Source organism: Hypoxylon fragiforme (assembly GCF_022984875.1).
Source record: "Hypoxylon fragiforme strain CBS 206.31 chromosome Unknown GGS25scaffold_3, whole genome shotgun sequence".
Taxonomy (NCBI): Eukaryota; Fungi; Ascomycota; class Sordariomycetes; order Xylariales; family Hypoxylaceae; genus Hypoxylon; species Hypoxylon fragiforme.
The window spans coordinates 387,637-402,999 of record NW_026054758.1 but is presented as its reverse complement, the minus strand read 5'-3'; the positions used below and the strand labels follow the sequence as shown (position 1 = coordinate 402,999).

The window sequence follows — 15,363 nt, the reverse complement described above, 5'->3', positions numbered from 1 at the left end:
CGCGTTTCACGAAAGAGGAATGTTTGAAGGGTGTACAGCTCCAGACTTGGGCCGCCGAGGATCTTCCTTCTTCTTGGTTGCAGTCATACTGCAACACTGATAAACGTCGTCCAGTGGAAAATTTGAAGCGTGGAAGCCTAAGGCGGCCTATACCTTTCTAAAAGCCAATCAATCTTCTTCGCAATACCTTTCAACACGCTATTCAAAGATCTCTACTTCTACTTGTTCTGCAAACCTTCATTCTACCGCACAATGACGACCTTCGGTTTACCCAAGCCTACTGAGATGCAGGAGGCTGCAAGCGTACTACCTTCAACCAGTTCACCAACGCTAGTAATTGAGCCCATACCAACACCACCGTGGGCACAGAAAGCAGCAAGGCCGAGCACCACCACGCGGCTCGCAACGAGCTGAAGGGAACCATGGGCCAGCAGAAAGTATCTCACTGTGTCGACATGCTTCGCGCTTCCCTCCCCGTGGGACACGCCAACAACCAGATCACCGTGATCCATGGCAGAGGGGCAGACCTCGTAGGGGGGCCCTTCTCTGTGCAGCTGTAACCACTGCCGGCATGGCCATCGGACAGTTCAGTTCCGCCCTCGGGAGGATATGAGAACTCGAAACGAAGATTCAAAACTCGAAAATGATAATCTCTGGGAAAAGGAATGAAGTGTGGGGGAAACGGTGAATAAGGGAAGAAATGGAAAAGGAAAGAGGGATGGCATGGGATAGATGTGACGATGCTGGGAGATTGAGGCATATCGATAGGACATACCGCTACGCCAAAGGGTGGAATGATTGATCTCTCATTAATAAAGATCTCTCATTAATAAAGATCTCTCGTTTATGTCATATATACCTACATAGCTAGGTAGTCAAGGGATAAGGGGGGCTCATCAACATTGCGAATTGAGCTCCCAGCATAGCTGGTTGGGTACCTAGTATTAGACAGAATACTTACAGGACCTCGAAACCTACCACATTGAAATATTCCTGTAGTCCGTTACCCTCTTCATATACATGCTCACCTGCCTGCACTTACCAACGGAGCACTAGGGTCGAAGATATATGCTCTAATCCTGCTTAAGTAATCCAGATCACGTGACGAGTGGTCATGTGGGCACCCTGCGACGACATCATTATCCCATCAAGGACTATCAGTACAAGGAACGTAGCCCCCATCTCTCTTCCGCTCCGATTCTATTATTGAAGATGTGTATCGCGATAACCTTAACTCACAAGACTCAACCCCTCTTACATGGGATGAAAATGACAGCCAAACGGAATCATGAGACAGGCACCCGCCAATTATGAGCTGGACTTCTCAACAGGCTTCTGGTGTCTTCTCTCTTCTCGTGCCTAATTTTCTTCTACTGTTTCTTTCCTTTCTTCCCTTGCCTCATTGTGGAAATCAACCAATGGAACAAGTGAAGCGTGGAAACCTGAGGAATACATTTTAATAAGTACATCAATATTCTTCGCAATGGCCTTTGCTATCACCATTGAAAACCTTCTTCGAAACTTGGGAAATATCAACCAATCCTTGGCCCTCTTTCGCTCACTGTTCAACATGCTGCCAACTTTTAGCCCAACCAGGCCCACTGACTCGCAAGCGGTCGCCCTACTACCTGCAGTCAACTCTCTAGAGTCCAACAACGAGGGTGAGCCCATCCAGACCCAGTCAGACACCAGCATGGGCACAGGAAACACCAAGAACGAGCCTGGGCGCACCGCTCACAAGGAGCCGAAGAGAGTCGCCGTGCTCCAGAAATCAAGGAACTCAAGGCACGTCACGGTGCATTGCGAGGGCCTCCTCATGGGGCACTCCAACAACCAGATCACCGTGATCCACGGCGGAGGGATAGCGCTTCTAGAGGGAGCCCTTCTCTGCTTGGCTACTGCCAGCATCACGGCCGCAGTGTTTTATCTTATAACTCGAACATAAAAGAAAAACCGAAAAACACGGAAACGGAACGAAACGTGGGAAGTAAGAGGGAATAGGGGAATAGGATCGGAAAGGTACGGCCATGGTAGGAGATTGAGGCTTACCTACATACTGTGAGCTATGTAGCCAAGTGATGAGGGAGGCACATCGGCATTGCGAATTTAGTTTCCAGCAGAGCTGGCTGGGTACCTAGTATGTAGACACAATACATGCGTGGAATTTGAAGCCTACCTATCCATCACCGTGATATCTCCCCGTAGTCCGCCACTCGCTCCACAGAGACTCTTTCCATATACTCACCCACCTACCTGCACTTACCTATTTACTAAGGCTTCATTATTAACATGGAAGCCGTAAATTTAATGATGCATTCGATTTTCTCTAAGGAATTCCGAGGACTCTAGGAGGGCTCCAGTAGGGAATCAGTTAGGTGGATATGCAATGCGTAAAGATCTTCCCATTGAACACTATCAACTTAAGGAATATAACTTCCCTCTTCCGCTCCGACCCTATAAATTGCGTAAACCGCAGATACCGTATACCTATATCAAAAGTGTGCAATCACGGTAGCCCCAATTTACACAAGCAAACCCTAGACATCGGACGAAAGAGACCTCTTAAACAGCAAGACGTACACACAAATTCCTTTAATAAGCAAGGCAACAGTCACGGAAGCTCAAGGGTTCTCAATCAATTTCTAGTGCCATCTCTCTCCCTCTCATCTATTTCCCCCATCTCCTTCTCTCGCTGTGTTATGAAAAATTCGAAGCGTGGAAGCCTAAGGCGCACGTAACTGTGCAGCCAAACATATTTCTTCATTTCATTTCTTCACCATGCCATGTCCAAACCATCAACATGGGGAAAGATTCTTTCGGATTCACAAAGAAAAAGATGAATCTAAAACAGCAACTATCATAAACAACAATAACCCAGTCTTCAATTTCACAATGTGGCCCCGACCACAAACACAACCACAACCCACCCCAATTCCACAGCCGCATCCCATCAAGACCTCCTTCGACCCCCCTCCTTCATCCATAAACAACAGCGACGCGGAGCCGCCAGATCCATCCCCCCACACCACAATCACAACGAACAACCCCGGAACCCACGCTCCCGCCGCCGCCCAAAGTCCAAGCGGCTTCGCAGGAGTCGCGGTCGGGAATGTTTGCGCGTGGGTTGTTGTGGGGGATTGGAAGTGACGATGGTAACTGAAATTTCTTTTTTTTTTGTTTTTTAAAAAAAACAATGAAAAAGGTGGAAAACTGAGAGATGGAGGCGAGGGCGAAGATGGGGGATTAAGTAAGCACAACAAATCAAGGACGAAAGCTGTCAACCACATACCTAGCATTGCGAATTGAATTTCCAGCATAGTTGGCCAACCTAGATATAGGTAGGTAGGTAGGTAGGTAGGTGCAAGACATAGTTACAGTGACTTTTTTTCGTATTTGCCTACCTACTTTGGTGCCTACCTACCTACCTACCTAGGTATCAATCATCGTGACATAATATCTTCCTGTAGGTAGTCCGTTACCGTCCATACCCTCACCGACCTACTTACCGCCCAGAAGCCTTCCCAATGCCTTCTTAGAGAAGCACCTCAGACATCTCCCGAATCACGGTCCGAGAATTCACAGCCAAACATTACGCCTCACAGAAGTTAATAGAACGAAGAAAAAAAAAGTTTAAAGGACCACAAAGGTACGATGCATTCATTAACTAGAAGACCCATTTCATCATAGGTAAAGCAGACTGCCACCAACCGATGCAACCGCCCACGCAACGCCGGCCAGAATGATGATTAATACGCCCTTGCGCCCCAAACGAAGTTCCATCGATGATGAGCTCCGTTTTGTTCTGTTCCGTTCCGTTCCGTAGCCTCCGATCCCTTCGTCGCCTTTCCCCATTTTCTCAGTCCCTATGCCATTATGTACATTTAAGGGGGGCGTGTGCGTTTGCACACATTGGCCAGTGCTCATTGTGTAAATTAAGGGAGGCCAACTGTGAATCAAAATCACTACTTTTCCATCCATCCATCCATCCGTATCCATGCGATCCTCGTCCTAGAGACAAAAGGACCTAAGTCGACTTTTGAATCCTTCCTGCCGTTGTGATTTGTGTATGCGTCACTTCAACACCTGGGGTATTATTTCCAGACCTGGGGATGAGGTCAATAGGTTTACCTATGGTAAGTAATTGATGCTTCACCGAGATGTCGAAGTATCGTGAATTCGATGTATACTGGTATTTATTAAAAAGAAACCAGTCAACCACATTGTGTACGTAAATAGGCGTCAATAGAAGGCTCCAAGGCGATTAGTGGGTATAATGTAGAGCCGCAAAAACACCCTACCAAATGCAGAATCAGCCAAGTCTCCAATTCCAGAGATAGGCACCTCCTTCAAGATTAACGTGCCAGACTTAGAAGAACGATGGCTTCGTAAGCACACGGTACTCCACGTAGTCTTCGCCGTCAATGTTAATGATTGTGCCCTGGCTGACCAGTTTGTCCTTAAATGGGCCCGTCTGCTTGCGCTCGTATCGGACACCTTGGTGAAGCATCACATCGCCTTGCTTGTTCTCCGGTGCTTGCTGAATGTTCTCCTGCTGTGAACGCCAAATGTTGTTCATTTTTTGCACGTTCTGGTCGAAGCTATGTCGAAGCTCTTGCGAGCTCAGAAACATACTGGGGCTCGGGCTGGGCATGCTGTTGCGCGTGGCTTGGTTACGAGTGGCACGCTGCTGAACTGCCTCCATCTTTGCTACCTCACGGTTGGCAAACCCTTGAACGCGCTCAATAGGATCGTTACTCAAGGGTCGGCTAACATGTCGGTACTCAACATCAGGGAGAGCATGTCGAGGTGGGTGAGGCTGTTCATGTCGTTGTTCGTGACGAATTTCACCATGCATCGGTAGCTCGCGCCGAAGGTGTCGTGGTTCATGGTGCTCCCGAGACTCTTCGCGTACGTTATTCGGGATTGATTGAGGCGGTGGGATCCGGCTTGGGCTGGCGGCGGCGATTGCGGCAGCACGAGCTTGTGCTTCATAGACCGCTTTCGTTTCATTCGCTACTTGTTCGTCAGGTGCCTCGCCGGCATCCAGCTGGCTTTGGCGAATTCGAATGTACTCTTTGACCTCGGTCCTAGTGAGGTCTTTGAGATGGTTCAGGAACTTGACGTCGTCGTAGGGAATCCACAATGCACCGGCCCCGTTAGGGTAGTTGCCATCGAGGAAACGGCCATCCATTGTTTCACGCACGAGCTTTACCCGGAACATGTCATTAGCGCCCAGGATACCATAAACAGCATGCTTGTCCTTGTCCAGTGGCTGATCAGACTTGCTCCAGCAACCGACAAGAATCCTCGTAGGTTTTCGCATCGGTGAAGCAGCCTCCGACATTGGCTGATGGGGAACAAGGGCCATCTGTTCGGCCTGCTCAATGTGATCGTTTCGATCACGCACAGTACGTTCATCCCTGTCAGCAATCGTGCCAGTTCCATTGCCAGTCCGACGACGCTTTGCTTCAGGACGGCCAACTTGTGGGTTGATGGGAACATTTCGACCCCATGCCATAAGAGGAGGTTGCTGTGTCTCTGGAGGGGGTTTGGCGTTAAGACGACGTTGTGCCTCTCGAATAGCGTCGTAGTCTGCCTCCGCGGCACGAATATGTAGGTTCTCGCCTCGTACCTTGACATATTCTTTGATTACATTGTGGTCATGGCCAACAAGATAGTCGCGGAATACGATGCGTTCAAATGTGACCCAACTACCTCCTGGGCCAGGAGGAATGGGAAATAGCCGATTGTTTATTGGCTCACCGGTAAGAGTCGTGCTTCGGATACGTGTGCGTAGGCGGTCGCGGATATCAATAAATCCAACCACCACATGCTTCCCTTCTTCTTGTGGCACGGGTGAGTCGCGCCAGTAGCCAATAGGAACATGTTTAGGTGCTTCTTCAGCCTTCGGTCGGGGCTTTCCCTTGACGGTGCTGCTCACACTATCAGCGTCTCTCGCCGGACTATCGTCTGTCTTATCATCGGGGGTTTCGCTGTATAAAGCGGATCGCTTCCTCTTCGGATAGTGTGAGACAGGCTCTTCTTCTTCCAAGTCGGGCATATATACATCACCTTGCTCGGAAGCAGCTGGGTGAATGGGGGGGTTTACACCGTTGGAACGGGTGCCAACAACAATCTCGTCTCCTAATACGTCTGGATTGAGACTAGAAACCGAGCTAGTATCAGGAGGTGAGCTTAGTTCGCCATCATTTGCCACGTCTTCAACTGCTTCGTTTGACAATGGAGTGTCCTCTAAACGGTTGTGTTGCTTTGTCTCAAGAGACTCTGCACGTCTATGAAGTATGTAAGTAGGCGTCTTTTAGAAGAGGACTAGGAGGTAGTATTGGAAGCAGAAGAAGAAAAGGTGTGTAGATCATAACAGGCTTAGTAGTAGGTTAAGTAGAGAAATGTTAGAGAGAGTGTAAAGAGGAAGGTTGATGTTGGAGACTATTCTGACAGTGGGTCATATTGTGCTCAAAAAATAAGCTCGACCTGAAAACCAAGTAGAGGCGAGCGAGATAGAGATATATTTAAGACGACTCCAACAGTAAGAAATCAAGGGTACTTACTTCTCAATGTCGACCGGCTCCGATGCGGTCTTCTCCACTGTGTCGGGGGGAGACAGTCTGGATTGGCCCGACTGGCTCGGATCCATGATGAAGAGATAACAGGAATTGACTATTATTTCTATAATAAGATTGTTAATGATTGAAGTTATGAAAGTTGAAGAGATGGATGTATTAGGAACGGGAACATGTTAAATGTTGTTGCTGTTGGTGTCGATGTTCTTGTAGGTGTAGGCGTAGTTGTCGGCGGAAGGGTTAGGCAAGAGATGATTCAGGAAAAAAGGGAAGACGTAAGGAAGAATAAGTGCGTGAACTATTGTTGTAGGATGAAAGGTGAATGGAAAAACGGATAGTGGGGCATAGAAGCGATGAGTTTATTAGTGAGAAGCGATAGCCGCCTCATGGAGTAGTTCCTCAGGCAGCCAAAGATGAGATAGGTAGCTAGCTACCCCAGCAACAAAGTTGAGATGACTAACCACCAGTATTTCCGTATTATTATTTTTAGAACTCAAAGTTCACAGTGCCTATGATACAAGACTATCAAGTCTGCTTGTTATTGGTTAATATGAGATGCCGACAAAATAGAAAGGGTTTGACATACTTGACATATGACGAGCTATCCTAGCCAGGCCTCAAAGTCACCAAGACTTATAACAGCCTTGTACTGAGGTGACAGTGTTATTAGATAGCTCTAATATGTAGACGGAACGGCCAAGGTAGGTGGCAAGTACCAAGACAGCGTAGATTGACTTCAAGTCGAAGAGCAAACGTAAAAGACTAAGTTCGTGCGTATAGAGAGTTAGTAAGGGAAGGACAAGTATTAGGCAGGTAGCTGTGGTTTGTTTCTACCTAGTAGGTATAGTAGGTAAGGCCAAAGCGCGACTAGGGGCGTTTGATGACTGATGTGAGAAGAAGACAATATTGCGTGACGTTGAGTAAGTATTGCTACTATAACGCAGCCACAAGTTATGAAAATGAAATGAATTGATGTCAAGTCTGTCAAGTTGCCTAAACGGTATGATCCAATTGGTGCGTGAATTGCTAGGACGGAAAAGGACATACGTGGCGGGGATGGAGAACGAGAGAGTGCGAGAAGAGAAAGAAAATAGAGAATGAATGGTCAGATGTATGTATCTAGTTTTCGTAGAAGATTGAACGAACTTACTGAAATGCGGTTTTAAAGATAAGGGTATATATGAGTTGCGGAATTGAGTCTGATTCGGACGAAGTTGGAAGACTATTATGCACTTACTACTGTGTACTTGAATGCTAGGTACTATGTAAGTACTTAAGTACTAGGTAGACCGTAGCGGCGTATGTAGCCCTGGAGGTTAGTACCTGGACGTTTATTCAAGTAGCTGAGCTGCTGAAGCGTCCTGATAAAAACAGCTTTATGTGGGTCGAGCAAATATGTATCGATTCAACCCTAAGGCGTACATACGTAAATGATGGAGAATGAAAAATGGAAAATGGGAAAAATGGAAAATGGAAAATGGGAAAATGGGAAAAAGAAAAGAGAGAAGATTAGAGAAAGATAGACGAATAGTTAGAAAGCAGAAAGCAAGAAAAACGGTGGGAAGTGTGGTATTGTGTTGTTAGAAAAACTATCCGGCAAAAGTAAGCGTCGTTGTTAATCAAAAAGTTGTCTGACCCAAGGGCAACCCGAACAGGGGGCATTGATATTGTGCAATACGTGCTAATACGTCTGCAATACAGGCTCTCGTAACCTAAGGGCCGACTAGGGTAGGATGATCAATTCGAGAAATTCTGATTAAGCTAATTGGCTGATGACGATGCGCTACAAACTTAAGCTAAATGATCCATTCAAATCATTGATGATTGATCATTGCAGCACTGAGTGATGTACATGTTCAGTTGTACATAACTACATACATACATACCTAAATATGTATACCATAGTAGTATGTAGTGCGCTATCGATAGACACATTAAACACCAAGTTTCGTCCAATTAAAGGTCCATGCTGTGCATCAATAGTATCATATTCAAGTACAAGAGTTACTTATATATAGATACTGCACTACGTAATATTATACATACCTACGTAGTGTAGATAATGACATTGAAACGACCTTGAACTATACCTACACACACACACATGTATATTTTATTACTACTTCAACATTTAATACTGAGATAATGCTGTTGGCCTGTGTAGGACTAATTATATATAAACGTATTAAGTACGCAGACACACACCACCAACTGACATGCCAACCTACTCAACTACCTAGGTTACTCCTGTTAGGCAATGTTGGGACCGTAACACAGCCCTCTTCCTGACCTTTCCTGATACTCACCTCTTGTCAGTGTTACTCTTACTAGCCCACCTCAACCTAAGTTGAGTTGGTATTTGGGTATGTGGCTAGCTGGCTGGTTTTTGAAGTTACTCTGCATTGTGTAACACGCATCCTACCCTTAGAAATACAACCCTACTGGCAAGCCTACTGATCGATAATTATCGTAGATGTGCGCGGCTGAAGAGTATTGATCGGACTGAAGATGATATATCATACCTAGATACAACCTGAACTGTAAGGATAGGGAGTAGTTATTGGGGTTAAGATTTCATCGATAATTACATAATCCTTACCTGATGTTTAGGCAACTCTTTACATCCAAAAGTCCCAGACCATCAAGTGCTCCTCATCGTAAAGTCCCCGTGAGGATTTGCCAAAGTACATATACCTCAGATTTGGTTGTTGTTCAAGTTTGGGGAGAGGAGGGGGGATTTCGATCGGGTTTCGCGCTGTAGTGTGGCGGGGTTATGTTGGATTGTCATTCTTGATATCTGAACCTTTGTGAAGGTCGTATAAGAAAAAAGGGTTAAACCAACCCAACAAGGTCTATCTACTATGTACACTATGAATTATAAGATCCTAGGTACCCTATGTAGTTAAGTAATATCCAACAATCGTGTATCTAGGTAATCCTTCCGGTAACTACATATGTAACTTCAATCTGCCTCCCGATGGCCTCTTCAATGGTTGGAGGATCATGTTGTTGATTAACCCAGAAACTAGTCCGTAAACGACTTACAAGAGCCGCGCTTATCCACCCTGTTCCGACCAGCCCCCCCCCCCCAGCAATAGTAAACGATTCTGGTAATTATAGCGTCCAAGGTCCATTTAGGTCCCCCTCTTACCAAAAAAAGACTATCAACTTTGATTGAATATAGAAACCACTGCAGAATAGTGGTTGGATAGTTCATTAAAGACAACCCTGAGGTATAATACAACTTACCTAAACTCGATTAGGTCATTCATCGACTTGCTATTCTTATTCGATTGCGTGTCTATAGTTACATACATAGTTGGCCACTATAGATTCTAATTCCTTAGTCTATATGTAAAGCTGAGAGAGAGGGGTGGGGAAGAGGAGGGGAAAGCAAGTGAGAATGAGAGAGATTCTCTATGTGCGTGTGTGTGTGTGTGTGTCGCAGAGAGTTTTGGTCATCGGGCGAATGATACCTATTTACTTTTTGAACAATGGGCAATTCTGGATGGGAAATGCAACGTGGACACAGCACAGCAGTTAAACGATTGCTGCATGTTCTAAACTAGAACCCTTTTTTTTTTTTTTTTACCCTCTCTCAGAGTATTTAATCGTCGTGGCCTGATAGGATATGATGATACACAAATCTTACGCCATCATGTCATCACTTCCAAATATTTATTTTTTTGCTGATTAAAACATTACGTGCCCCCGTGCGACAGTTAATATGGTGAGTCCCATTCGACTCACTCGACTTTGAGTTGAATAGCCATGATAATGAAATTGATGAAGGGGGAATGGGAAACGGAAATGACACTCTTAGGTCCAGACAGTCTGACCGAGGGGGGAAACACAGAAAAAGTGCTGCCAGCAAATAATAATCATTGAAGATACAATACAAATACAATACATAACTACAATTAATAAAAACTCAATGATACCCCTCCCAAACTGCCTAAAAAGCCTTGTCTTATAAAGTACATGCCCATCTGTATCTGTATCTGTATCTGTATTGTACTTCTCACAACATAATTCGCAAGCATGGCATGGGGTTGATTTGATTTCCGGTTTCACGCCGACAGCTCGGGATTCAGACTGACGTCTCTCTCGCACGCTTACGAGTTTCCAGACTTCGGCAGCAATTAGTTATGGTTGGGCTGGAAAGGTAAACTCGGCTTCTCTACGATGCAGTTGCATGTACATAGAGACTCGATCGGGGAATGAAAGAAAATGATTAAAGAATCCCGAGTTAAAGATCCTAGTATCCTACCCTGCTGCCCTGCTGCCCTATTAACCCAAGCAAGCAAGCCCCCCAATCCCAATCCCAATGCAAAAAAGCTCTAGGATCGAAAATGGAGAGCAGAGCAGGGGCCAAGGCAAGCTTGTTCTTCTTGGATCAACGAGCAAGCAACAAAAAGATCCCTGTAAAAGCCCGGCTCAGCCTAACCTGACCATTGAACAACAGTCCCAAGTGCCGAAAAGGGTGTTAAGGTACTTTTTCACTATGTGGGTTTGTGATCTATGTAAATCATTGATGTTATTAATAATAATATTACTGTTAGGTTGTTACTCGGACTCTTTACACACATGTCACATGCAGACCTGACCTACATAACAGTAGTATGCTGCAAAAGGACAGGCTGTAATTAACTAGTTATTAACATGAATATGTTATAGCAAGAATAAAGAACGCAGAACCTCGCAAACAAACTCGATCCTCTGAATGAATGCCAACATCCATATATACGTATGTCGCACTAGGCCTAGACTTGCTCGTGCAAACTCTCGTCTCACATCCATCCTATAGTTACCAGTACCTACCGACGCCGACGTGTCACAAAGCTCCTGTAATAAGTTAATGATTTAACTACATACCCAGTACCCTATCTCCTCGAGTTTCTCGTTCGCGTGCGACATGACCTGCCCCGTCTGTGCTGTGAGATGTGTTACAGGGAAGAAGAGAGAGAGAGAACCAAGGGGGCTTGCTTAAAGAGGAAGAATTGGACTTTTGAGGACTTTTTATCTCTCTCTCCTCCTCTTTCTCTTCTTCTTCTTCAATGCGATACGATACGATGCGATGCACTCCGCCACGTTTCCAACCTGGCATTTCATTCAAAACTACCTACCTTGGGTATGTAGGTACTATCCGGCGTCCGAGTTTGCACAGGAAAACTTTGATCCTGCCTATGTATTGTACCTACGTAGGTTAGGTTATATACATACTAGTTAGGTAGGTAGGTAGGTAGGTGAGATCTCCAGGAGCCCCTCTCTTATCTTATCCTCACTCTCTCTCTGTCAATACTTAATAGAACCATGCTGGTTGCCTACCTATTACATAGTACTGTATGACTGCATACTAGACCGGCAGGTAAACGTTTAATACACATTATGCGAATTGAAACTGATAACGTAGCATTGAAGCCCACGAGATCGCAGAGATGAATTTCCCTAATGGTCAACCAGTACGGAAGGATGTAGGGCTGCTAGGGTGGGCCTGGGGTCAGTGAGTTAAGGTTGGCGAGAAAAGTACCCGCTAGCCCTTTTCAGTAGGTTAGTATAACTACTATGCCGTATAGTGTTTGAGAGGAATAGGTAAGGATCGGCATCGTTGCTCAACTTGAAGGTTGATGCTCGAATAACTATGTCTTTTTGTAAATCCCATAGCCTATTAGGTAGCTGTATGTGGGCAGTTTAGATACCCTAGGTAGGCATGAGAAAGAGGTATATGGTTGATCCCCCAGGAAGAGAGAAGATAAGAATCAGAAGAAAGCCCCCTTTAGGTATCCAGGTAGTTAAAGACTCCTAAAACGGAGACTTCAACACATAAACTAAGTTCCAAGGTTATCTTCAATGCACTTAAACAAGGTCCATATACTTTTCATCCCAAGGAGAGGAGCTTAACTTACAGACGCTTGGAAGACACTTTGACTTCCAGCGACTAAGTATACATACCTAGGAACCTAGGAACTGTATATGTAGGTAGTAAACAAGGCTCACTAAGCAGGATCGTGAGTTGCGCGCGGCAAACACTTCGCAATCGAGTCCAAGACAGCTCACACCTTCAAACAGTCTTCATCACTTCCCCCTTCCCCTACCTCTCCCTCCTCCTCTCCCACCCCTTCCCCCTTTCTTCCCCCCTCTCCCTCCACCCCCACCCCCAATCCTCTCAAACAGCCTCTCCTCTCCAAACGCCATCTCCCCGAACCTAACAAAACTAATAATCCCCCTGTCCACGACCGCCACAACCGCGTTGCGCCAGCCGTGCTTCAGGCGTCTGTACACCTGTCCCGGCGCCACCTGCTGTCCTCCCCCCCTTCCCCCTTTCTGGTTTGGGTTAGGTTGTTCAGGCGGATCCCACGGCGTGCACCGCTCCAATAACGCCGTCATCTGCTGCAGCGTCGGCACGGCCGAGTCGCGCGCGTCGACGACGGCGATGCGGAATTCCGGGGGCGGGGGCTTGGTTTTCGGGAACGGCGTGGAGCTCTTCCAGACGTCGTAGTGGATGTTGAACGGTTCTTCGGCTGCGGGCGTGGAGGGGGAGGGGTGGGGGGTGGGTTTGTGGCGGGGGAGGAGGGCAAGGGGGGAGAAGATTTGGTTGTAGGAGCGATAGAGGCCGGGCTTGACGAGGGGGCCGTAGGAGGGGTGGGAGGAGGAGGAGGATTGCGGGTTTTTGGACGGGAGTACTAAAGTGAACAGCCATTCCCATAGTGCTTGGTACGGCGGTTTCGGCGGGGTAGGTGGCGGCAAGGGCATCAGTGTTGCGCGCATCACCTTGTAGCCCGTCCGTCGGAGGTTGGCGTAGACCTGGTACTTCTCGAGGCTGACTTTCCCCCTCTCGCCGTCTGCGCCGATGAGGAGGGAGTACACCGCTTGGAAGCTAAGCGGTATCCCGAGCTCGTAATCTTCGAACTCTTTATCCGCATCATCACCCTCCTCGCCGACTTTCTTCTCCAGGAATATATCCTCGATGCCGCGCGCAGGCCACCAGAGATCCAACGAGCCTCTCTCGACCATATACAGCGCTTCCTCGGGCAGCAGCCACGTCTTCAGCCATCCGGGCGTGTGCTTGTACCCCTCGAGGCCCGTGACCACGCGCCCCGTATTCTGGCCCAGCGGGCCCTTGATCTCACTCTCAACCGCGACAACGCGCTCCCTCGCAAATAAGCCCGCGCCCTTCTCCCCTTCCCTCTCCTCCTCCGCCGGCACATCAACCCACTTGTCCGGAAAATACCACGCCCTGGTGTGGTCCTTGGGCTTGTGCCGGCGGGTGTAGCTCAGGACCTCGTGCATCGCCGTGCGGCTGGCTTCAAGAGCACCCTCCTGCGCCCGCGTGCCGTGGGACTCGAAGTCCTTCTCGCCGCGGCGCAGCGTCTTGCCCGACGCCTGCTTCTTGTCAAACAAGGAGGAAAAGAGCCGGAAGTCCTGCATCTCGTCTCCGAGCGCATCCTCGAGCGATGGCGCATCGTCTGTGCCGCCGCCATGATGATCTCCAGCAGATGGTGTTAGGGCAGGCGCGCCGAGTGTGAGGTCTTCGTCGTCGAACGGCATTGCGATATATGCGCAAGCACGGTAGGGAAGTTAATCCGATGCCCAGTGAATCTGAATCAAATGGCCCGTCTAAATTGTGAAAAAGGTATTATCGACAATTTTGAGGTAGTATCACGTGTTGTGCCTGAAGTATTTTGCGCTGTGAAAATAAGAACATGTGTAGTCTTGATTGTTCAATGTTGATTTGTATGGATTTGGTAGTTTGTGAAACATGTGCATGATGTGATAAGTCCGAATAATCGATAATCGTGAAAGAAAAGGCTATGATGAGAACATCAATGTAAGCCCACATGTGCAGTCATTCAATTAAATATCTACCTAGGTACCTAGGCTAGGGAGGGTTGAAGGTGTGAAGTTAAAGCACTTAACCTAGCGACATCCACTTAAACTACCGACTACATGATGTAAAGGCTGCCCCTCGTCCCTAAGCGTCCCGCCACTAGGAATATAGACTGCAATAAGGACCACTAGCAACACATGAAAACCATTGGGAGTTTGGCCGAGTGGTTAAGGCGTTGTGTTTAGGTATTCTCCTGGGAAACCTTATAAACCCGCAATGGGAAACCGCGCAGGTTCGAATCCTGCAGCTCTCATCTTTTTTGATTTTTTGCTCTTTGTGAAAAATCACTTTTTTCAACTTTCCACATTATCTCACCACCCTCAGTCCCTCTTTTCACTATAGACTTCAATGAATGAACATGTAAATGAATTGTATTGACTCATCTCATCATCCTTGAGGTTTCTACCGATCGTATTGACCAAGTTAGATCCCATGCCCCTTAATACCTCCCTTCCATTACTTGGGAGATGCAATATATCAAAATGACACAAGCAACACTAGTATGCTCCCACCTCCCCTCGATCATATCTGCTTTCATGTGTAACTAGAGGATTTCATTTAATGTGCGACATACATATGTACATGCAAATGCGGTACTCATGCGACAGTACCATAATACAATATCCTCCACATTGTAACTGTCCCCAAGGAAGGTCCATAGCAACTCAGGAGTAGCGTTAAACACTAGGCCATGATGCTATTCCTCCTTGGGTCTTGGCACGATGTATACCACTACGAAATAAATAACAGGGTCGAGACGAGAACAAGCATAAGCAAGAACTCGAAATCGCCCAGACAATCATACTCTCCTTGAACGCCTGAGATCCGATACGTTGGTATCTATTCTCCGATCTCGTGCCGCCCCTTGGGAATGCGTATAACCGTAACGCCGTA

The 15,363-nt window shown here is 47.0% G+C and overlaps 3 protein-coding genes and 1 non-coding gene across 4 annotated transcripts; 2 read left to right on the top strand and 2 right to left on the bottom strand.

Annotated features, from left to right (window-relative positions):
- Nucleotides 1–1,164: 1,164 nt before the first annotated feature.
- Nucleotides 1,165–2,102, top strand: GGS25DRAFT_479561 (uncharacterized protein). Its single transcript, XM_049260027.1, has one exon. The coding sequence runs from the start codon at nt 1,484–1,486 to the stop codon at nt 1,943–1,945; it is 462 nt and encodes a 153-aa protein (XP_049118500.1). The 5' UTR covers nt 1,165–1,483; the 3' UTR covers nt 1,946–2,102.
- Nucleotides 2,103–3,629: 1,527 nt separating this feature from the next.
- GGS25DRAFT_479560 (uncharacterized protein) lies at nt 3,630–7,065 on the bottom strand. Its single transcript, XM_049260026.1, has 2 exons — nt 6,570–7,065; nt 3,630–6,293 (listed from the first exon to the last, which is right to left on the bottom strand). Exons 1-2 carry the CDS (start codon nt 6,653–6,655, stop codon nt 4,367–4,369), a joined length of 2,013 nt encoding a protein of 670 aa, XP_049118499.1. The 5' UTR covers nt 6,656–7,065; the 3' UTR covers nt 3,630–4,366.
- Nucleotides 7,066–12,110: 5,045 nt separating this feature from the next.
- GGS25DRAFT_161249 (tRNA-splicing endonuclease subunit sen54 N-term-domain-containing protein) lies at nt 12,111–14,483 on the bottom strand. Its single transcript, XM_049256496.1, has 3 exons — nt 12,731–14,483; nt 12,534–12,688; nt 12,111–12,409 (listed from the first exon to the last, which is right to left on the bottom strand). Exons 1-2 carry the CDS (start codon nt 14,127–14,129, stop codon nt 12,657–12,659), a joined length of 1,431 nt encoding a protein of 476 aa, XP_049118498.1. The 5' UTR covers nt 14,130–14,483; the 3' UTR covers nt 12,111–12,409; nt 12,534–12,656.
- A 135-nt stretch (nt 14,484–14,618) lies between these two features.
- On the top strand, nt 14,619–14,722 carry GGS25DRAFT_t31. Its single transcript has one exon. It is a non-coding gene; the product is annotated as a tRNA-Leu (tRNA).
- Nucleotides 14,723–15,363: the final 641 nt, after the last annotated feature.